The sequence below is a fragment of the Bicyclus anynana genome, chromosome 24 (assembly GCF_947172395.1).
Source record: "Bicyclus anynana chromosome 24, ilBicAnyn1.1, whole genome shotgun sequence".
In the NCBI taxonomy this organism is placed as follows: Eukaryota; Metazoa; Arthropoda; class Insecta; order Lepidoptera; family Nymphalidae; genus Bicyclus; species Bicyclus anynana.
Window position 1 is genome coordinate 10,831,816 of NC_069106.1, and position 24,828 is coordinate 10,856,643.

The 24,828-nt window shown below is 36.5% G+C and overlaps 1 protein-coding gene across 1 annotated transcript; it reads left to right on the plus strand.

Moving 5' to 3' along the window:
* Positions 1 to 12,539: 12,539 nt before the first annotated feature.
* On the plus strand, positions 12,540 to 24,573 carry LOC128199443 (cytochrome P450 4C1-like). The gene is made up of 9 exons (XM_052888954.1): positions 12,540 to 12,717; positions 15,084 to 15,194; positions 17,577 to 17,762; positions 18,538 to 18,734; positions 19,451 to 19,517; positions 19,802 to 19,994; positions 20,512 to 20,663; positions 22,967 to 23,146; positions 24,384 to 24,573. Exons 1-9 carry the CDS (start codon positions 12,576 to 12,578, stop codon positions 24,539 to 24,541), a joined length of 1,386 nt encoding a protein of 461 aa, XP_052744914.1. The 5' UTR covers positions 12,540 to 12,575; the 3' UTR covers positions 24,542 to 24,573.
* The last annotated feature ends 255 nt before the right edge of the window (positions 24,574 to 24,828 follow it).

Genomic DNA, 24,828 nt, shown 5'->3' on the forward strand with positions numbered 1-24,828 from the left:
GTACCCACGATATATAAATTTGTGCCCGCCGGTTGATTTCTTTTTTTAATATACTTTTTAATAATAATTATTTACTTCCTTTTCATTATTAATATTAGTACCTACCTACTCAAATAATTAAGGCGGGACACTGGCGCCCTAATCGTGGTTTAATGGCTTTCGCTTCTGTCAATTATAGCTAGTTTTGTTGATGGTATTTTTTTTCTGTTTTTGTAAAACGCTTTAATTTTTTTTTTGTTGGTTTGCAGTAACTAAGGTGATCGTAGTACTTTTCATTGTTGTGACTATGGTAAATGCCCCAAATTACTTTTATTTCTGTAATTCTTGTTATTCCGTAATTTAATTTGATTTAATATTTTGATACTAGATTATACTGCACTATAAATTTCTCACTGTAATTTTTTCTCATTGTATTGAAATAACTGTACCTTAATTCTAAAGCTGCGTTCACATTAGTTACAAAAAAAAAAAAAAAAACTTTTATTTTTAGTTTTATGTTGTGATCTTTGCCTTTTCTATTAACTCGTTCATTTCATTCGCTACTTAATCCATTCATCATCAAACCAAAGCGTTCCGTTAAATTATTGTAACAGAACGGAATTATTTTTTCTTTTATAATTTTTATGAGCCATTCACAACTTACCCTACTCATTATTTTTTTTTCTTTTCTTATATTTATTAGAAATTTTTGTTGTTATTGGATTTAGCACTATATTTTATTTTTACCATCATGTCTCATGCGATAAAGTTTTTCTCTTTACAAAAGCCTGAGCTAGAATATGAAGTGGCTGTTAGAGGTGAAACACCTGCCAATACCGTAGCAGAGCTAAGAAAGCAAATAAATAAATTATCACAATTATACCCCTCAGAAGAAATTTTATATTCGCATTTAGACACTTCAGACGATTTATCTTGCACTTTTGAACTATTAAATAAAATTAATTTAACCCTTGCGGAAGAGGTTTTTGATAAAAATACACTAAATCGTATAGAAAATCTTCTCTTCCACGTTTATCATAGGATCAATAGAATTGAACCCGATAAAGCTTCTTCAGATCAACACTCACAATGTAGTGAGCTTTATAAAAATTTATATGATAAATTACTAAATTTAAAATTAAAGAGTGTTGATCCCCTTGCCGTGGTCGGTATTAGTACAGATAACCAACCTTCGCCCACACCAATTAACGTGACAGTTACTTGTGAGGGTAACAGTAGATTTCCTTCCGAAGTGGTCAAGTTGAAATATGATGGGAAGTCATGTGTCCGCTCTTTTATTGAGCGTGTAAATGAATTTACCTTGGCTCGTAACATTTCGGGATCGAAACTTCTTACTTTTGCTACTGAGTTTTTTGCCGAAGATGCATTGCACTGGTTCCGTAGCGTGAAAGACCAAGTGTCGTCATGGGATGATCTTGTCGTGCTTCTCAAACAAGACTTCGATAAGCCCGATTATGACTACCGTCTATTAGCCGAGATTCGATCTAGAACCCAGGGCCAAACAGAGAACATTACTATTTATTTATCAATACTGGCTGGTATGTTTTCACGCCTATCGAAGCCCCTATCAGAAGACGACAGGTTAGAAATTATATTGCATAATATTAGGCCGTGCTATGCAAGTACGCTCGCTTCTGTAACAGAGATTAAAACTGTTGAACATTTGCGTCTATTATGTAAAAATTATGAAAACGTTCATTCACGTATGGTACAATTTCGTGAGCCTGTTGCCGGACCTTCAGATTCTATGGTCGCGCCAGAATTTGCGTATAAATCAAAAATTGTAAATTCGCAAAAACAAAATCTTAACCAAAATTACAATTATAAACAAAATAGTTACAAAAACCCTATTATTTACACTAACCCTAATTCTAACAACATTAATGAAAAATATTTGCACGCTATTAATAATAATAATTCTAATACTACTAGTAAATTACCCTACTGCCCCAGATGTCGTAACAATTCACATAATTTTAAAAATTGTGAAAATACAGAAATCTTGTGCTTTAAATGTGGTCACAAAGGTGTTAAGAAACCCGATTGTCCTAATTGTAACACTCCTTCAAAAAACTAAATTCTCAGAATTGTAGCAAGCCTCATTCTACAGTGCATAGAAAAGAATGGGAGGAATGGTTATTAACTGTTCGTAGGTTTTTTAACACTTACAATATTGCTACAATTCTGAATTACAAACCTTTAGATGATATACGACCATATGTCAATATAAAAATTAATGACACGATTGCCTCTGGTCTTCTTGATTCAGGCTCTAGTGTTTCTATCCTAGGCAATAATGCGCATAAAACCTTATTAAATCGCGATTTTAAGATATTTACAGATGACGCGATATCTGTAACTGCGGCCGGTGGTCAAATACTGCAAAGTATAGGTTACATAAATTTACCTATTACTTTTGATTCTCAATTTCATATTATAAAAACTTACGTTGTCCCAGAAATTCGTTACTCTCTTATATTAGGAATTGATTTTTGGCGGGCTTTTAAATTATGTCCCAAATACTTAGGTTCAATTGCTTTGTCAAATGAACCGTTAATTGATCTAAATTGTAATAATTCAGAAAATCTAATTCACTCTTATGATAATTTAGATAGCACTCAAAAGGCGACTGCAGATAATGTTATAAAACAATTTCACGATATTTCCTTTGAACATAAAGGATTAGGTCGGACTCATTTAATAACTCACCGCATTAATACTGGCGATTCACCACCGATCAGGCAGAGGTACTATAGACTCTCTCCTGAAAAACAAAGAATCCTAGTCGAACAAGTAGACGAAATGCTGGCATTAGATGTAATCGAACCTTGTGAGAGCTCTTGGCAATCGCCCGTTCTCCTAGTTACTAAAAAGAATGGCCAGCCACGTTTTTGTTTGGACAGTAGGAAGCTCAATTCGGTCACGAAACGAGATGCGTATAATTTACCGTACATTTCAGAAATTCTCGATAATTTGCGTGATGCACGTTACTTAACCAGCCTCGATCTTTCTAAAGCCTTTTGGCAAATTCCTATAGCAGAGGAAGATCGAGACAAGACAGCTTTTTACGTCCCGAACCGTGGAACGCTGCGCTTTAAAACCACAGCATTTGGACTGACCAATGCTCCAGCTACTCAGCAGCGACTAGTAGACGCATTGCTAGGTGAAGTAGATCACCGTATATTCGCGTACCTAGACGATATCATTATCATTTCAAACACATTTGATGACCACGTTTCCCTATTGCTTCGGGTCCTAGACAAATTACGAAAAGCTAACTTGACCATTAATTTGGATAAATGTGAATTTTTTCGAAGTCAGCTCAAATACTTAGGATACGTAGTCGATGCGAAAGGGCTGCGAACTGATCCGGATAAAGTAGAAGCTATCCTCAATTATGCTACTCCTACGAACCGTAAAGAAGTAAAACGTTTTTTAGGCACCGCTACGTGGTACCGTAGGTTTGTGCCAAATTTTAGCACGATAGCAGGACCACTTAATAAACTGACCTCGAGTAAGAAAAACGCTCCACCTTTTCGATGGACTGAAGAAGCAGACGTGGCTTTTAAAAAATTGAAGGCATGTCTTGTGTCTGCTCCGGTTCTTTCATGTCCAAACTATGAACTTCCTTTCCAAGTTCATACGGATGCGAGCAGCTATGGAATAGGTGCAATGCTCACGCAGTATATTGATGGCAAGGAACGACCTATTGCCTATATGAGCAGATCCTTGACTGGAGCGGAAAGGAATTACAGCGTTACGGAACGCGAGACTTTAGCTGTAGTAGTTGCGTTGGAACATTGGCGTTGCTACGTAGAAAACGGTCAACCCTTTACAGTTTATACAGACCATAGCGCACTTAAATGGTTTTTATCCATTAGCAACCCTACAGGTCGCCTAGCCCGTTGGGGTGTTCGATTATCTTCATTTGATTTTGAAATCAAACACCGTCGCGGTCCTGATAACGTTATTCCTGACGCCTTATCTAGAGCTCATCCGGTTTCCGTAATTAACACTGCCAAATCATTTGCGACTACTAGCGATGATTGGTATAAAAACATTTATAATAACTGTCTTAACAACCCAATTAATTTTCCTAATTACTTAATAAAAAATAACATCTTATTTCGACTATCCAAGAACAAATGCCATCTCACAAATGAATTTTCATGGAAGGAAGTGGTTCCATCAGAGTTTAGGGATAACGTTATCAGGGAAAATCACAACAACCCAACGGCTGGTCACTTGGGCATTTTTAAGACTTACAGGCGTATCGCCCTTAGATACTTCTGGCCAGGGATGTACCGAGATATCGCAAAATATGTAGGTTCATGTTCCACTTGTCTTCAATACAAGCCCCAAAACCATCCCACTCTTGGTGAAATGGGTCGCCCCAAACAATGCTCTAGACCATATCAAATGATTTCTGTTGACCTAATGGGCCCGTTGCCCGTAACAAAAAAACAAAACAAATTCATTTTAGTTATAACGTGTTGTTTTTCAAAATTCTGTCAAATTTTCCCAATTAAACAAGCAACTTCCCAAATTATCGTCAAAATATTAGAGGAACAGGTATTTTTGATTCACGGCGTCCCTCAGACCATTCTCCTTGACAATGGACCCCAACTCGTTAGTAATCACACTAATGACCTATTCAAAAAATATAGTATTCCAAACATATATTTTACTCCAAAATATACCCCACAAGTTAATACTGTGGAGCGATACAACAAAACAATCATAACCTGTATTTCTATGTTTGTGGATAATGATCACCGTTCGTGGGATTTGTTTATACCTAGTGTTCAATTTGCCATAAATAACTCTGTGAATGAGGCGACAGGTTTTACTCCTTCATTTTTAGTTTTTGGGCGAGAAACAGTAATCTGTGGTTCTCACTACACTGACACTGATTTAGGTGACGAAATTGTATTCATGCCGCGGGACATATACGCTGAAAACTCTAGCTTTATGTGCAATATTTTCGACCAAGTTCAAAAATCGTTATATCACGCTCACGTCAAAAATTCAGAAAAATATAATTCAAGACGGAAGCCCTTTGAGTATAATGTAGGAGATATTGTCATGAAACGTACATACGTTTTAAGTGATAAAGATAAATTTTTCAGTAAGAAACTAGCCCCTAAATTCATAAAATGTCGCATTATAGAAAAAAAGTCTCCATTAGTTTATGTCTTGGCAGATATGTCTGGTAAATGCTTAGGCACCTGGCATATAAAAGACTTAAAAATAATAAGTCAAATATGATAATTAGGGTTAACATGCATTATTATAAATTTATTCGTATTTTTTTTTTATAACTCACATAATTTATTTTTATATACTTAGTTTAATTACACTCTTGGTTGCATACTTATTTCTCAGCTGTGCTGACAGTCATGCAACATGGTGGTTAAAATAATGATAGTAAACAAAATCATAATAATATGATCGTTTCACTAATTACTGCGGATTTTATCATTAAAATAAAACCCTTGTAAGGGCCGGCGGGGTAATGTAACAATAAATTTGTAAAAGTTACAAATTTAATGTTGCAACATTATTTTGTTGGTAACTGAAGCTCACGCTCAACATCGAGTCGCGCGCGGCGGTTTTTGCCGGGTTTACTGTTAGACGGCTGACGTCGCGATTTGACCTTGTAGGCACGCCAGTCAGAACTAACGTCTGTCAAAGCACGGTCGCGTCACTAATTCGCGCGACCGACACTGCCGTCTGCAGTTTTTTATATTAAATTACAAAATACTGCTAATTCCAATATATTATATAATTGTGCTAAATCGTTCCCGCTATAGGGTAAGTTTTGAATGGTACATAAAACAAGATTAGATACGAGTAGTTAAAAGAATCAATTATAGTTTGTGATTTTAATTTTATAAACTTTTTCCAAATTTAAGTATATATTTCCTTCTTGCAGCATTTATTTCATGTTTCATTTTCATTAGCTTATACGCTGTAATAACTTGATTCTAATAATGTAACTTTGTAGAATATTGCATCATTCTTTTCTTTGACTACCTTCTGCTTTTGTATATTACTTCGATTAGATTTTAAATTCATTCAATTTATTAATATATTTGTAAATTCCGTTTTGATGTCACCTACCATCGGCAATTCTGGTATGGCCGTACGAACTTGCAGCGTTGCCGGTGGTGGCTAAAACGAGAATGTTTACTTAGAAGTGGCAATGACGTATTCCAGGAGCGGAGTTAGTACTTTGAGAACTAAATTGTTGGGCGCGAGGTTGCCTGTTTTGGCGAGCTGCGCGACGTGCCTTCACTGAAAAAAATTAAACGCCAATTGTCGTGACTCCATCCTGCCTGCCGCTGCCCCTGGTGGACAAGTTCGTCGTCTGCCGCCGTGGATCGCAGGGGAGTGCGGGCATTAATGGACAGAAGTGAAACATATTATTAAGGCCTGTACCCACGATATATAAATTTGTGCCCGCCGGTTGATTTCTTTTTTTAATATACTTTTTAATAATAATTATTTACTTCCTTTTCATTATTAATATTAGTACCTACCTACTCAAATAATTAAGGCGGGACACCTACTCAAATAATTAGTTCCATATACAGGGTGCTCGGGAGTATTTCCCATAACTTCAAGGTGTTGACGAGTACACTTATAGGAGCCGAACTGCATAACTAATATTAAAAAAAAAAATGCGTTTTATATTTTCATACGCAGTAATTCAAATAATTCCGACTATCCATGTAACACGCCTTTATCTATCTTTGCATTTTAAAATACGTAAAACAATAGGCGAGCGTGGAAATTTTCCATTCGAGAAACGTGAACCGCCGATTCCAACTCGGCTGGGCTGCATTCGGGAAACTTCGCGACATCTTTTCGTCCAAAATTCCTCACTCAGTGCCTGAAGACAAAAGTCTTCGAACAGTGCGTGTTGCCTGTGACGACCTATGGTTCCGAGACATGGTCGCTAACTATGGGCTGAGTTACGTTCCTCAGACTAATTAGATAAAGACCTGCCTCGCAAGACATTAATTTTTTGTCAAAGTATATGATCAACGATCTTATACGATTATAAACACTGTCTCTAAAGAATCGATGTTTCATAGTTTACAATCGTGTCCGTCGGTTAAAAACCTCCGTAAAAATACCTTTTTGTGTAGTTATATGGTGTAAAAAACCAACAAAAACTGCTAGTTTAGTATAAGATATGTATGAAATCTAAGCTCGTTTTCCTTAGAAAATGGCAGAAAATTTTGTTCGTGAATTTGGGTGCGATACTAGTCCTTATGTATTTAGTCTGAGGCGTGATCGAATCAGAAAGTATACTGGCACATCGAAAATGTTTGACACCAATATAATAAATAAGAGCCTTGATACCCCAGTGGATATGACCTCTGCCTCCGATTCCTCCGGGGTGTGGGTTCGAATCCGGTCCGGGGCATGCACCTCCAACCTTTCAGTTGTGTACATTTCAAGAAATTAAATATCACGTGTCTCAAACGGTGAAGGAAAACATCGTGAGGAAACCCGCATACCAGAGAATTATCTTATTTATCTGCGTGTGTGAAGTCTGCCAATCCGCATTGGGCCAGCGTGGTGGACTATTAGCCTTACCCCTCTCATTCTGAGAGGAGACTCGAGCTCAGCAGTGTGCCGAATATGGGTTTATGACGACGAATAAATATATTTTGTGTCCTTACACTACACACAACTATAAATATAAATTGTAATACACAAACATGTAATTTTAGGACAATGAAACATCGATTCTATAGACGCAGTTTTTATGAACTCGTTAGATCGTGATCAGGCACTAGATTAGATTAGAGCTAGGCAGGTCCTCAGGTAATTGGTCTGAGACTGGAAAGCGCAGAGTTGGTCTAGCTCGCACTAGGTGTAACGACTTAAACAGGGCTGTTGGATGCTGGCAGCTCAAGATCATATCTGGAAGTCCACACAAGAGACGTTAGTCCAGAAATTGTCGTCCATCGACTGATAATGATGTTGAATGTATGCATATGATCATAAAAAAGTCATAAAATACTTATTATAAAGTCATATTCAATGTGCACTGTTTACCAACAAACAAATTAGAAATGAAGGTAAATACGCATGTCATTTCCATAACTTATATGTTTTAAATTATGTATTGATTTTTTTTAGAAAATGTTATTCAAAATATATTGACTACTAGCTGACGCCGCGCTGTTTTACTCGCGTGGTTCCCGTTCCCGTAGAAATACGGGGATAATATATAGAGTATAGCCTTCCTCGATAAAAGGGCTTACTAACACTGAAAGAATTTTCAAATCGGACCAGTAGTTCCAGAGATTAGCGCGTTCAATCAAACAAACAAACTTTTCAGCTTTATAATATTAGTATAGATGAGTATATCTAATACTTCTTAGCTTATTAATTAATAGTAGATTGTTATACAAGGGGCTAAAAAGACCCATTATATACGAGGTATTTTTAGGGCCCGAGACGAAGGCGAGGGCCGCCTAAATAGAAACCGAGTTTATAATGGGTTTAGCCCCACGTGTTACACTCTGCTTTTCACTACGATTGCGAGAAAATAAAATAGTTTAGTACAATATTCAATGATTTATTTTAATTGAAAATTAAATGTTCAAAGTCTACAATTTTGGATATTAAGGGAAATGCTTTTACCCAGTAACATAATTTCCGACTACTGTGAAGATGAATAATAAGTAGGTATGTAAGATAAACGTGGGAGATAATAGTTTAAAAAACTCCTTTCGTAAGTGAATCCATTCGTTGTTGTTTCCTCCACTTATAAAATTTTTCGTAGGTAAGTACCTATTTAAGTAAATGCGTCTCGACTTTGATGGTAACAGATTGAAAATTTCACCCATCTCTAGATTAGGATCACCATTCTCACTAGATGAAGACAATAATAACAATTATTGTTGAAAAATATGTAAGTTACGGTCACAAATTGACAATGAATTTCTGAAAAAAATCAAGTGTGTATTATTCACGCCAATTGTTTTTTAAATTATCGCTTTTTAATTTTATTTTTTTCACATGAGAAAGAGGCAAAGGTATTACACCGTAAAGGATGTCCCATGTCTTCAAATCTCGTTCTATTCGCAACTCAATAAAAAATAAACGCATTTCACAGACAAAAACGCTGCATTTCATTCCAATTTAAAGTTTTTTATTTATTTTTCAAAACAATCAGTGCCTTACCTATAATGATTCTATTTTCGAATAAAACCTCCTCCGTTTTATAGTAGGCTAGTACTTAGCTAGTACTCGTAACAGACAAGAATTAAAAAAACAAAATTACTTTAGCCCCTAGAGGCTAATATGCTTATATAATGATTTATTTATTTTGCTATCATACGCGAAAATTCGGCGAACCCATGCGACAACGTCACCCAGGTCCGACAAAATACTCTCTACGTACGTTTCACCCCGAAACCGGAGCATCCTCAGGAGATGTTGACTCTACAACGTGCAATTGCAAAGTGTCGTTTTCGACCTTTGCTTCGTCTTTTATAGACCAAAAAGTAGGTGGGGCAAGAGGTGGGCGTTGCCAAGATACTCATAATATAAGCGATTTATCTTGCATCGCATTCAAACATTTTTATTAGTGGTGACTTCGATAACTCTATTTGTTCATTTAATAAGGTAATTCCTGACTTATTATGTTTTATTATTTCTAATTGTTCCAAAACGCAGAGTATTTTGTCGGACCTGGGTGACGTTGTCGCATGGGTTCGCCGAATTTTCGCGGATGATAGCAAAATAAATAAATCATTATATAATCATGATGAACTTCCGCAAAGTAACGCCTGCTTCTATCCAATAGCTAATATGCTTGTTTAGCCCCGCTGTGGAGTGGTAATATGACAATGTTTTTGAGCAAGAGTAGTGAAAATTTATTTTCATTAATTTAAGAACAAGTCAATTATAATAATTAGGTGTGAAACAGATTGAACCGACAGAGCACACGAACACAACGGTGTCGTTGCCGCTCCATAAAATCCTTTGTTCCTTTTGCACTACGGAACCCTAAAACAGAATTTTTCAATGAGCAACAGTTGGTCTGATGTCTTTTGTATTATATAAATAGTGTGAATACAAATTAACCCTGTAGTACAGTCAATGAAGGTTTTCACCTCCGATTTCGTGGAACCACCATCGATTTTCATGAAAATTGGTGAGTAGGTACCTTATACCTTAAGAAACAAAAGTGAATCGAAATATAGAAAATGATTTATTCATTATTTCGATCTAAGGGGTGGTTGCTAAAAGGGTTGACAAACGCCGCGAAACCTAACAATTATCATTTTTATTCTTTGGTTATTGCGATTCGACTTATTATCTAGTAATCTTATGATTTTGCAATCAAAATAGTGTTCTGTTTTGATTTAGTTAATAATAAGTCTCTCAAGTAATAAATATAAGTGACAGCAGTAAAAAAGAGACTCTTTAAGTTCTATGTTGAGATTTTGCTGTCGCAACTATTTATTAAGGTCAGCATTATTTATTAAGTTATTAAGAAAAATAAAGTGATTGGTGACTTAGTTTATGACGTGGTTCAATTCTTTGTTAAGCAGCCTGAAAGCGTCATGCTGTCGCGTTAGTGATTTTGTGATACTGTGGACATGAAGAACATGTCGGGCAGAGATGGTGAGTGTTTACTAGTTTTAAAAGTCTTCTTCATACCACACCCTTGTCACAAGTCCTGAGACTTGCTCGATGTGTTTCCTCTACCACAACTACCAGGGTAAATAGTAAAATTAAGAGTAATCTATTGTGTAAGCGATTAGTGAGGTTCAGCATAGCGTACCTATATATTATAAATGACAGAGCTGATGACCAAGGTCAGGTCAGCGGTTCTGTCCACAATGACTTTATTATTCTACGATATATATAAATAATAAAAACATTTATTTGCATATATAAAATAATGCATATAAATAATAAAAACATTTATTTTATCTAATTAAACATAATTACTTAAGGCAGAATGGTTAAATCAGCTTTCTTTCCATTTTTAACAAAAAGGAGTGTATTTCACACATAAAAAGAAAAAAGCGCAAGACGCGCATATGTCACTTTTGAAGTAGAGAGTAAAACATAGCCAAAAAAAATAAAAAGCCTCAATAGCTCAACGGGAATGGTTCAATTCTCACCCCGTTGGCCTATTGTCGTACCCACTCCTAGCACAGTCTATCCCGAATAGTTAGAGGAGAATGTGAATATTGGTCATATAGATATGGCAAATATTCTTTATCAAAAAATAAAAATATAAAATAAATCCCAAATTTTCATCTAAATCTATGAAAGTTAAACGAAATCTGGAGGTTATAGCTGATTTTTGTCTTCATTGACTGTACTACTGAACAACTTGTATACCTTGGTATTATGTGAACCTCGGTCACGTGGCTCGTTTTAAATACATATCTACGAGCTTGTAATCAGTAGTCGGTTAAACATTGGTGACTGTTCTATGTGTCTTTTGTTTCAGTCGCTATAAGTAAGTTTTTTTAATACTTTGAACTCTGTCACTACAGTCATAATGTAGGGAAAACAGCTTAGAAATTCAAATGAATCGTAAAAACAAACCTGAATTTTAATCATTCAATTTTAATAGTAGAGCGTGCAAAGAGCAACAAGAAAATATTGAATCAAAATTTTCGAATCTCAAAGAATTAAGTTATTGTAAAAAGACTGAATGCAATCCTTTTTTCAAAAAAAATGCACATAGAAAATCTTGATCGAATGAACAATTTGGAGTTAGCGTATCTAGCCCCCTAAGTCATACACAAAACTCAGCTTTTTGAGTTCATTTGTATTTCCAAATGTTTACTGGACTATGTTTGTTTAATATAATATGTTTTATAATAACCACGAATCTTTGACTGCCTCATTGGTCCCGTGATAAGCTGGTTTGGCTGCGGAAAATGACGTCCAGGACTCGAATTCCGTTTCAGGCCAACAAAAAATTCGATATTAGTATTTGAAGAAAAAAATATTCTGGAGTTGGCCTTGTTAGTGCACCCCGTGCCTCGGAGAGCACGTAAACCCGTCGGTCCTGCGCCTGATCTCTCACCGGTCGTGTCGGTCACCACCTGTGCACCTGTGCATGCGCACACACTTGTGCACTGTATGATATATCCTACGTTTAGGGTTAATGTCCACATGACAAAACTTTTCTAACATTCTCTTTTTATGACTCGTTGATACGTCTGTCAGGTTGTGAAAAGAAACGACTTGCGATATAAGGCGCTCGCCGTACGATCGGCTTTAGTGTGCTTGTGGCGTTCGAGTCGTCCACATTTCTTGTTGTGTGGTTCTTTATGGGTTGCTTGAGATAGGCTGGGGGAGTGACTTGAGTGGAAAAGGGGAGTATTTGTTAAAAGTCAAAGGGCCCTTTAACCCTACACACAACGGTTACAGGTGCGTGATTTCACTAAAGGTCATTCTCTGCTATTCTAGTGTCTTATTTAGGTTACAGTTAGATTTGTTAATTAAGTTGTCCTTTTTCTGAGTAGTTTGCTAAAAATATACCTATTATTATTTGTATGTAGGTGTAGTAAGTAACGATGTGGATAGTGATACTTCTGCTAGTTGCTTTGGCGTGTTGCACTGCGTGGTGGGTGATCACCAACAAAGATGAACCACCGGCGTATCCTGGCTACCTGCCTCTGATAGGGCACGCTCATCTACTCATTGGAGACACTATAAGTAAGTATATTGCTGCTCAAATGCGCTACTGCGCAAACTTATATAAAGATGATTACATTATGTTATAAGAATCTGGTTAAATAAAAGTATGTTTGTTTGAGTTACTCTAAAAATATTTAAACTGTACATAATCATGCTAATTTTAATGTTATTTCTAAAGTAATTTTAAAGTTTAAAATCATTCATCATTCATCATCATTATCAACCAACATTCGGCTCACTGCTGAGCCCGAGTCTCCTCTCAGAAGGAGAGGAGTTAGGCCCATAGCACACCACGCTGACCCTGATTGGCAGAACGCATAGAATTAAGAAAATTCTCAGGCATGTTTCCTCGCGATGATTTTCCTTCACCGATTGAGACACGTGATATTTAATTTCTTAAAATGCACACAACTGTAAAGTTGGAGGTGCATGCCCCGGTCCGGATTCGAACCCACACCCTTCGGAATCGGAGGCAGAGGTCATATCCAATGGGCTATCACGGCACTCACACGGCACAGTTATAAAGAGTAATGATTAAAATCATTACTCTTTATAATATTAATATTATAATTATAAACTTACAGATTTATGGAATCTGTTCAAGATGATAAGCTATACAAGTTTGAAGACCGCGGGCGCTGTGTACTTGTCGGTTGGTCCGAAACGTTTGTACTGTAAGTTATGTTATGTACAATGGACATATCCAATCGAATCTTATGAGTGGACTGAGATACTTAATTTTATGAAGGTGTCTGACTATGTGAACATAAGAGCTAAGCCTTCTCGCCGTCAACGCCACAAGCGAACTTATGGTAGCGATGAGTCAAGGGCTCCCATTTCGGGGCACATAAAACTACTTACTTATAGTTGAGAACGCTGCACTCGAAATTGTAGACGAATACATATACCTAGGACATATGATCCAGTTAGGTAGGTCCAATTTCGAGAAAGAGGTGAACCGCTGAATCCAACTCGGCTGGGCTACATTCGGGAAACTTCGCGACATCTTTTCGTCCGAAATTGCTCAGTGCTTGAAGACAAAAGTCTTCGAACAGTGCGTGTTGCCAGTGATGACCTATGGTTGCGAGACTTGGTCGCTAACTATGGGCCTCATAAGAAGGCTCAGAGTCACACAGCGGGCGATGGAACGAGCTATGTTAGGAGTATCTCTGTATCCGACATAGCTCAACGAGTTGCGAAGCTGAAGTGGCAATGGGCGGGGCACATAGTTCGAAGAGATAATGGACGTTGGGGTCCCAAAGTGCTGGAATGGCGACCCCGCACTAGTAAGCGCAGTGTTGGCCGACCCCCCACCAGGTGGACTGACGACATCAAGCGAGTCGCAGGGATTCGCTGGCTGCAGGCGGCTCAGTATCGTGATGTTTGGAAGTCCCTACAAAAGGCCTATGTCCTGCAGTGGACGTCCATCGGCTGATATGATGATGATGATGATGATGAAAACTACTTACAAATCCTGCGACTACACACTATTTATGTGTTATGCGAGTAAATCTATGGTTGATAATTTGTCAGGTTATACCAATAGGTACATCATTATTAGTAGGTACAGTCAATGAAGGCAAAAATCAGCTACAACCTCGGATTTCGTTGAATGAAAATTTGGGATCTAGTAGATTTACCCATACATTTATAAGTAGGTACTCTGTACCGACTCGTAAATCTGTGGTTTTACCTACTGAAAGTAGTACCTACTTCAAAACGGACATATGCTCGTCTTGCGCTTTTTGCGTTTTAGGGGTGATATCCACCCCTTTTGTAAAAAATGGGAAAAAATGCAGATTAATTTTTTTTTAACAGCTTTTAGTTATAATATTTTCAATAGTTATGATAAAATTTATTAATAAATACTTGTTTTTTTTTCAAACAAAATCGAAAGTTCTTTCTCAATTAGCAATGATTATGTTTTTACAATGTTCAATATATTTCCATGTAGGTACTTTAAAAAAATCTTCAGGAAGTCGTATACTGCTCGAATACTTAGATACTCGCCGAAAAAATATGTGTATTACATCGTCGTTATCAACCCATATTCGGCTCACTGCTGAGCTCGAGTCTCCTCTCAGAATGAGAGGGGTTAGGCCAATAGTCCACCACGCTGGTCCAATGCGGATTGGCAGACTTCACACACGCAGAGAACAAAGAAAATTATTTGGTATGCAGGTTTCCTCACGATGTTTTCCTTCACCGTTTATTACATACAATTACCTATTTATAGGTTTTTCGAAGTAGGGATTCTTTGTTTTTATATTAGCTTTAATTTTTGTAATGACATATTTTTTTGTAAAAACTCATATTTTTGAGTTATTTATGAAAAGCCGCATAAAACATGTATCATCAGATAAAATGGAATATTTATGTTGTAGTTGTAGCCGACCCGAACGACTTCTTGAAAGTTGCTAACACATGCTTCCAAAAGGACGAGATCTACGAATACGCGAAGCCCTGGGTGGGCAATGGACTGGCCACTAGTGATGGTAAGTGGTCACCACGAGTGCGTGGCGTGCTGCGAAATCACAAAATGTATGGAAATGTCATTTTTTATCGACAGGTCACGGGATCGATTTGCGATTGTGTCACGTGATCGGATATCATCCCCTTATAATTTTTAGTTTTCAAAGCGTTAGCTTTTGTAGATAGAGAATCGACATGCCGCATGGCTAGAGCCCCAGTATAGCCCCCTGTCAATATATATACAGGAAGAAATTTTTTTTAGTACGGATATTTTTATATTTTGTACATAAACAAAATTTAATGAACACGTATTTTTTCTTTTTTTTTTAACTCAAAAATAACAAAGTTATCGTTAGCTAAAGTTATTTACGTTTAAACAGAATTTGAGGGTCACCCTATCGCTGTACTAGGTAATAGGCAACTACAAAATCAGCTGGTAGGTACTACGTTAGCGAGCGCCCGCGCCGAGGGCCGTTGACCTTTGTGCGTTTATTTTATTTTTGTTTGATACCTATTATTTTTATAATAATTAAAGGTCGTCACTTTTGAGCTGAGTATCGATATTCCTTTCATACTTTATTGGGCTTAGGACCATCAATAATGCCTGAAGTGCATGCGTAATAATAATAATAAAAACTATGAACTTTCGATTGAAATAATGAAATACAAATGATGATTATTATTACGCAAACTTTCATAAATCAGCATAAATACATAAATCAGCATATTTACATTAATCAATGATATCTACTTACTAAGTTTGTTTTTGTTAATTTGAAAATTTTAATCACTGTATTTTAACAATTATTCGAAATGAAGTCCATTCCTTTCAAGGCACAACCGAGCACGTTTTAATAAAATTTTCATTTAGTTTACTTAAAACACTTGATCCTCACATTAGGCACTGCGGGGTTCAGGATTCCTTGGGCTCGTGGCCTAGGAACACTCACTCGTACATTGTGCAAGCTGCACGAAGGCGTTCATTGCTGAGCAAATACACTCGCCCCATTTCGTAATAGTCGCGATTTGAAAATCCCGACATAGTAAATGCGCAAGCGACGGCAGATTGTCTGTCACTGGTCGCCCATCGGCAATTCGGTAGGCGTCCTCAGGGATTTTTCGATCCCCTCACCTCTGCCACCCCCGTCAGTCGAAGCCGAAGCGATATGCCTACGGCCGGTATTTCTTTGTCGGCGTCTTACAAAGTGCCGCCAGCATTTGCGCAGTTTGTTTGGTAATGTGTCCATTATTTTGTTATTTCTGAGACATAAATTGATAAAAAAAAATTACATAAAATGTATCGAACTGTTTGTAGATTTATGTTCTATTAATGATACTGAACCACGAAAAAAAATATCGGTACTAAAGTCCGAATCACCCTGTATATAACAGTATAGTATATGTAAGACAAAATATTAATTTGTACAAACGAAAAGGAGATTTAAACCCACGTCTTACTAGACACGGACATAAGTTACTTATTTCTGCATACTGTCTCCAAAGAGTAAAGAAATCTTTTGTAGGTTTGGGTGTACTCTTTCTTCTATAATAAGATCCCCAAGACTGTGATGGACCTGCCAATGCATAACTTTAAGCAATGTGTTAAAAACATTTACTTAGTCGAGGTTACTACAACATTGATGAGTTCCTTAATGATAAAGATGCTTGGAGGCCGTTGGGTCAGCTTCCACCTTCACACAGGAAGTAAAACTATAAGAAATTGTAATTGTTATCAATTGTAAATTATAATACTCTATGACTTTTTCATTTCAAAAGAGCAACTGTTGAGTTTCTTACCGGTTTCTTCTCAGCAGAACCTGCCTTCCAAACCGGTGGTAGAATCTATACAAATAGTCAATTGACGTGTCAAAAGTGCTTGTAAACTGAGCCTACTTGAAATAAACGATTTTTGATTTTGAGTAATGCAAACATGCGACCAAGTGAAGACCAAGTGAAGTTATTATGGCAAAAAAAGAACGTTTGATACGATACCCGGATTTCGACAAGAGAATTAATTCATAATGTTATGTAATTATTAATTCTTAGAATAAATGAATTTTGAATTTTGAGTTTTGAACTATTGTAGCTTCAGTTATATTTAAATAATCAATCATATTATTTTCTATCGAAAAAAAAAGTTGCAAACATGAAACTCTATTCTTTACTCTTATTGTTCGATTTGAATTTGAAATTTTCTGGTAATTCAAATAAAATAAAATTTAGAGATATAGGACGTCAACGTACTGTGGTTACGCGTCCAAACCCAAAAAACGAGTTACTGCACAATGTTCATTGTTCAACTTACAGGCCGCGACCTATACTTGATTGACAGGCACTCATCAAAGTAAATTATTTTTATTATTGATATTTCATACAATGACTTTGGTTTTTGTTTATTTTTGTAGCATTATTATGGAAAGCCCATCGGAAAATGTTGAACCCGGCGTTCAACCCAGCAGTACTGGATGGGTTCATGGAAATGTTCAACAGTCAAGCTCGGCGACTGGTGAAGTCTCTGGAGGTAGAGGCAGGGAGAGGACCGTTCGATCACTGGGCTTACAGTCGAAGTAATGCTCTGGAAACTATATGTTGTAAGTACATACTCACCACCGCCATCACCATCACCATCATCATCATTTGCAAATAACGTGACTTTCTGTTGGTATATATGGAATATTTAAAATCAGTTCAGTAGATCCAGAATTTACCCTCTGCAACCTCACAAATTTTACCTCTCGATCCAGAGATTACCCTTACAATACCACAAACTTTACCTCTATTACTAACTCGTAGATTCTAATGCTGAGTAGAGTATTACAAAAAAATACCGGTCAAACGTTGGACTCACCCACCGATAGCATTATATATCAGTTCAGTCAGTTCGATCAGTTCGGACTCTTATGCCATAATGTTTATTTTAACGAAATTAATATTGTTTACTAGCGGACCCGGTCAAGCTTCGTTTTGACATAAGTGCACTTATTCTCTATCCCTACCCTACCCCTACCCTACCCCTACCCTACCCCTACCCTACCCTACCCTACCCCTACCCTACCCCTACCCTACCCCTACCGTTTGTATGGGAAATAGGAAATAGAAAAGGGCAGTTTTTAGGGTTTTCCCGGAAATTATTTGATTTTTTCTCACCTTTTAAACCTTCCCTATACCTCCACGAACATTTCAAGACCAAGATAAGATAAATCCGTTAAACCGTTCTCGAGTTTTAGCGAGACTAACGAACAGCAATTCATTTTTATATATATATAGATATTAAATTTGATATTTCAACTACCCTATTTAAGTGAAATAGTGTAAACTAGTCTTTTGTTTTCTTTTATAACCTATAACTGAGTATACCTTTTTCAGTCGGAGCTTTAGGAATGGACTTTAGAGACAAAAAGGAACTCTTTGACGAATACGCCAATGCCACAGAAGAGCTTTTCAGTATCTTTTCGAAAAGGTTCCTGATGATCTGGTTGCACAGCGACTTCATGTACAACCGGTCCGAGTTGAAGAAGAGACAAGACAAGTTGCTGACAATCGTGCACAATATGTCAAACGATGTAAGCTCTTTTTAATTCTTGAAGTGTTACATGAGCTTTGCATTTTTAGAGGACGCAGATTTAGTTTTGAGATATGTGTCAATAGAAGCTCAACCTCAAGTTTGTTAAATTCTCTGTTGCTCTGGCGAAACATGCAGCAACATGCACTATTTTGCTTATAACTTTTTTAATTTTTAATTTAGTGCAAAAAGTTATATAAACATATATGTAGGAAACACAATTTGCTACAAATTATATATTTACAAATTTTTTTAAAGATGCATAGTTTCCGAGATAGCACTAAAAAAGTGTTTTCACGCCTTTTTTCAAGATGGCGGCCAGAAGACAAGGGTGGTGACCCCATAAAATTCAGATTAAGCTTCTATAGACCTCCCACATATGTCCCAAAAATAAAATTGCGTCCTCCAAAAAATGCAATACTCGACAGTATTTACCTTAAATTGTAACATTTCAATTTTCAATGGTATACTTCCATTAGATAATACTGTTATCAAATGTTTAATCACTAGCCGACGCCCCGCGGTTTAAGGGGATAAAATATAACCCATATAACATATATCCCACACAACATATAATATGGTACTCACAAATAACATGACTTTCTAGAAATAGAAGAATTTTCAAAATTGGTTCAAAGCTGGACTATCCCCGAGTGCTTTACTATACGCTATATTTCCCCGACTGCAGCTAGTTAATATATAAATTGCTATTTCCAGATTCTAAAAAAGAAGAAAGCAGATCTCTTGAATTGTGATAATGTGGAAGACAAGAAAAAAGGAAAAGGTTACTCTTTTTCATAGTATTTGTTAAGGTTCCGTAGTCTACAAAGGAACCCTTTATTATAGTCGCTCTGCCTGCCCGTCTATCTACTTTACGGTGTAGCTTAGAACTATTAACACAGAATACATAATATATACAAGCTATTAGTACTAGAAAAAATTACGTAATTGAAATATTAAGGTTTAATGTGCTTATTTTTGTAAGAGGCAAGTTTCTTTCTCTTTTTTGTCAACTAAACGGTTGTTTATGTATACGTGAAAATATTCATTACAAAGATGTCCTTTCAGAAACAATATTCAAACCATTCTTGGATCTCATCCTAGAACTGTCAAAGGAAAGAGGAACATTCAACGATGAGGAGATTCGAGAACACGTCGATACCATAATTATGGCTGGTTATGATGCTTCAGCCATCGTGGTTACGTATGTTTTAGTGCTGGTTGGATCCTACCCTCACATCCAGGAGAAAGTTTGTGAAGAGTTAAGTTATTTTTTAGTTATTTTGTTGACGCGTCCTTATTTGTTGAACTTTTCCCAATACTGTACCTTAAGCTATGTGGGAAAACCGAATTGATCAGGGGCCCATTAGCTGATTAAGTGGGAGGCCGGGTGCTCGAAATACGGCGCTGCACCGCGAATCGCGAGCTTTCAAAGAATTGCTAAGATCGTTCGGAAATGAACTACTTACGGTCTAAGGGTCACGAGTTGACCAAGGTTGGTTGACCCTAGCTGGCGGGCTATATGTAGTATAATGTGTGATATGTGGAGGTCGAGAATGGTTTGTCTCAATGTATCACCCGTCTGCAGGTCAAAGCAAGCCACCACCTCGCCACTATGCACTTCAATATCGTTCAATACCGAGGTAACAAAATCGGTCAGGGTCTATCCAATCCCGGGACCCGTTTGAGATGTTTCCTCTACCATAAAATGATGGCACGATCACTGTCGCTGCTACCCGTTATGCTGATATAGTCATTAAAAAGAAAACATTTTTCAGGTTACACGAAGTTTTTGGAGACGAAGATAGAGATGTGACAAAACAAGATCTATCAAAGCTGGTGTATATAGATGCTGTATTCAAAGAAACCATGCGGTTTTATCCGGTAGCGCCCGTTGTAGCAAGACATCTCGACAAAGACATCAAACTACGTTAGTTGAGACCTCTCTATAGTACAAGATCCGGCAAGAAATATTATACCCTCATCTGTTTCAGGATCCGGGAGCATTTTTACAATTTATTACTATAAAGTTAATTTTCCGAGAGTCGCTTCATCTTGAATTTCTGAGCGTAGGAACGATATGAAGTATCACGCAATATGTAGGACAATGTGGCTGTGACATTGTAAAACGATTTATTAAGCAACAATAAATAAAACAGCTGGTTGTAACAATTTTTGATGAACTCCCTTCCCAATTTGTATCAGTAACGAGGTTATCAAAAATACTACTAACTAAATATTACTAACCAGCTGTTTTTTTACTGTTGCTTGATATTTGTACAACTTATCAGCCACATTGTCCTACAAATTGCGTGGTACGTTATCTCGTTCCTCCGCTCAGAAAATTTATTACCCAGCAAACCTGTTAGCTACCTGAATCAAGAATTTTCGTAAATATAATAGTTGAGCGTCTCATCAAGGTTAAGATTACTTACGGATAATTAACTTTGATAGTAATCAATTATAAAAATGCTCCCCGGATCCTGAACTATTATTTATCTATACTAATATTACTAGCGGACACCCGCGACTTCGTCCGCGTTGAATTCAGTTTATCACAAATCTCGCGGGAACCATGGATTGTTTCCGAGGTGAAAAGTAGCCTTTGTGTTAATCCAAAGTAAAATCTATTTCCATTCCAAATTTCAGCCAAATCGCTTCAGTAGCCGCAACGTAAAAGAGGAACAAACTTACTTACACACTTCGCCTTTATAATATTAGTGTGATAAAGCTGAAGAGTTTGTTTTTTGTTTGTATGCTTACTTGAACGCCCTAATCTCAGGAACTACTGGTCCGATTTGGAAAATTCTTTTAGTGTTAGATTGTCCATTTATTGAGGAAGGGAATGTGGGTGCTGGGTGAAACCGCGCAGCGTCAGATAGTTTGAAATAAAAAACAAATGATGGAAAATATTCACACTGACGCATTACCTAGTAAATTGTGGCCGGTTAGTATTAATTGATTATTTTTTTCATTAAATTTATTTAGTCTACTTCCCTCATTGGCTAATTCCTGTACTAGTTAAAAAAAATACCCAGAAGAATTGAAAACATAAAGGTTGCCTGCTTTCACGCTACAATTTAATCAACTGTGGGGTTGCCAGATATAAACATTCGAGTAACATTATTTTATACCCTCATCAGTTATTTAGTCGTCTAATCTATAATATAAAAATGAATCGCAAAATGTGTTGGTAAGCGCATAACTCAACAACGCCTGGACCAATTTGGCCAAATCTTTTTTTAAAATGTTCGTCGAAGTTCAAGGATAGTTTTTACGGCGAGAAAAATTAGAATTATTGCTGGAAAAACCCTAAAAATAGCCTTTATTTGGGCTTTATTGTTATTGTATAAAGTTCATATTAATAATAATTAGAAAACGGGGTAGGGGTAGGGTAGTGGTAGGGTAGGGGTAGGGTAGGGTAGGGGTAGGGTAGGGGTAGGGTAGGGGTAGGGTAGGGGTAGGGTAGGGGTAGGGTAGGGGTAGGGTAGGGGTAGGGTAGGGTAGGGGTAGGGTAGGGGTAGGGTAGGTGTAGGGTAGGGGTAGGGTAGGGGTAGGGTAGGGGTAGGGTAGGGGTAGGGTAGGGTAGGGGTAGGGTAGGGGTAGGGTAGGGGTAGGGTAGGGGTAGGGTAGGGTTTACATCGATTTTCACGCGGACGAAGTCGCGGGCATCCGCTAGTATGTCAAATGAAAGCTTATGCTTAATTTAACTTATGTTGCTTTTGATCTAGTTCTTAGTTTCCTAGATTTTGTGAGAAAAATCTATTTATCTGGCCGCAACTTAAATATACACCTGCTACAGCCATACTACTTAATGCGGACTGTTTACCAACAAATTAATTAAAAATTGCTAGTTATTTCACACAATCATAATCAACTTGTTCTTAAATTAATGAAAACCAATTCGATTAATAAGCTTCGAACAATTAGACATAGTTAATATATTTTGAATATCATTTGATAACAAACAATACGCAATTTAAAATAAATAAGTTATGAAATGACTTTGTTTGTAGATAAACAGTACACATCGAGTAGGGCTGGTATAGGCAACCTATTTGCAATGCAAAAAAGCTTCTTAAAGCAAAAAGCTTCGACCAACACTTTAAGCTTTCGCTTTACTGTTGGTTCTGGATCAAGGGTCGGATAAAAACAATTTAATGTACTTTTTGAATTTAACTCTGTATATTTTTTTTACATTTTTCAATTAATTTACCTATTGTAATGTTACAGGAAATTGCACTCTCTCGAAAGGTAGGACATGTTTTATGTCCATTTATGGAGTCCATAGACATCCCGTGTGGGGTCTAGATGCAGAAGAATTTAAGCCCGAGCGTTGGCTGGACCCCGCAACTCTGCCAGATGTCCCCAACGCGTTCGCAGGGTTCAGCATGGGAAGAAGGAATTGCATAGGTGATCAGATAATAGTTAATAAAAAAAATTCAAGTTCGGAAAAAAAATTTTTACTCATCACAATGAACGAATCTGAAAAGAAAATCACTGTAATAAATAGATAAAACAAAGTCAGTTTTTTTCAAAATACAGTAATTCTAAAAAATTGTAACGGAAACAAATTTAACCGACTTCAAAAACATTAAAGGTATCGACTAAACTTAAAATCGAAAAATAACATCATACTATGTTCTACCTGCTGATCACTTTGAAGGCGATGATGATGTATTTCTTTAAGCAGTATCATAAAAATTTAGGTTTTTCATTGTTTTTGTGGGTAGTATTTTCAGAAACCGGCTTAGTACCGCCTTCAAATCGATCAGCAGGTAGAACAAAATATGTTATTTTTCGATTTTTAGTTTAGTCGGTATCTACTTTAAATAAAAAGGAGGAGGTTGCCTATTGTGCAACTCGGCTTTGCCTCATTCTTCAAAAATGTCTCGTGCTGCAATGCATTACCTGACAGTGGCATAAATAACTATTATGAACCTAACTAGACTAGTTAATACTTTTTTTAAATGGTCTTAAATTGTTCATTATAGTTCTACTAGATTGAAAATAAATTATCATATTTTTTGAGACGTGATTACATGAAAATTTTAATTTTTTAATATTTTTTGAAAATACGAGCCAAAACGTCTCTAAATTTCAACAATTTCATGACGTCACGTTATAAAATCCTATACAAACGGAACGTTTGACAAAAATACTATATACTACAGCCTTTCTTGCTGAATACTGTTTACCAACAAAGAAATTAGAAATGAAGGTAGAAAAAGCATTTCATTTCATAACTTATTTATTTTAAATTATGTGTTGTTTATTTATAAAATGTTATATTAAATATATTAACCATATCTAATTGTTCTAAGCTTATTAATCAAAATTATTTTCATTAATTCAAGAACAAGTTAATTATAATTATTATTAGGTGTGAAATGACTAGTGATTTATACCCTCATATTTAATTTATTTGTTGGTAAACAGATTAGTTACCTCAAGTAACATTGTGACATCACGAAATGGACGACAGCGTTTTTGACGTTTGGAAAAATTTAAAAATACATAATTAAAAAAAAATAAGAAATCCTTAACTTTCATTAATTAACATCGATGTATTTCTGACCCTTATTCCATGTACTACACGAAATAAATTTTGTTTATATTCAATTTGACATGAGTCAATACCCTATTCCAGGTCAAGCTTACGCCGGGATGTCAATACGGATTATTCTGAGCCACATTTTCCGCAATTACAAGGTCTATGGCGACCACACCAAGATGGTGGCAAAAATCGACGTTTTGCTAAAGCCTGTATCGGGGTACCATGTACAAATTAAAAAGAGAAATAAATAATTACTTGACGCTGGTGTTCAGTTTTTTAACTTCTTCGTACTGTTGCTTAATTAATAGTTATACAACCTAATAGCTATAATATCCTACAAATTGCGTGGTACATTATCTCGTTCCGACGCTCAGAATTTTTCATTTCCTGGTAACTCAGTTACCAGAATCAAGAATTTTCATAAAAAAAAAAGTTGTTCGTCTTATCGAGTGAAGTTACTCACGAAAAAACTAACTCGATCAGTTAATCAGTTGTAAAAAATGTTCTACGGATCCCTGACTATTATAATAACAGTGTG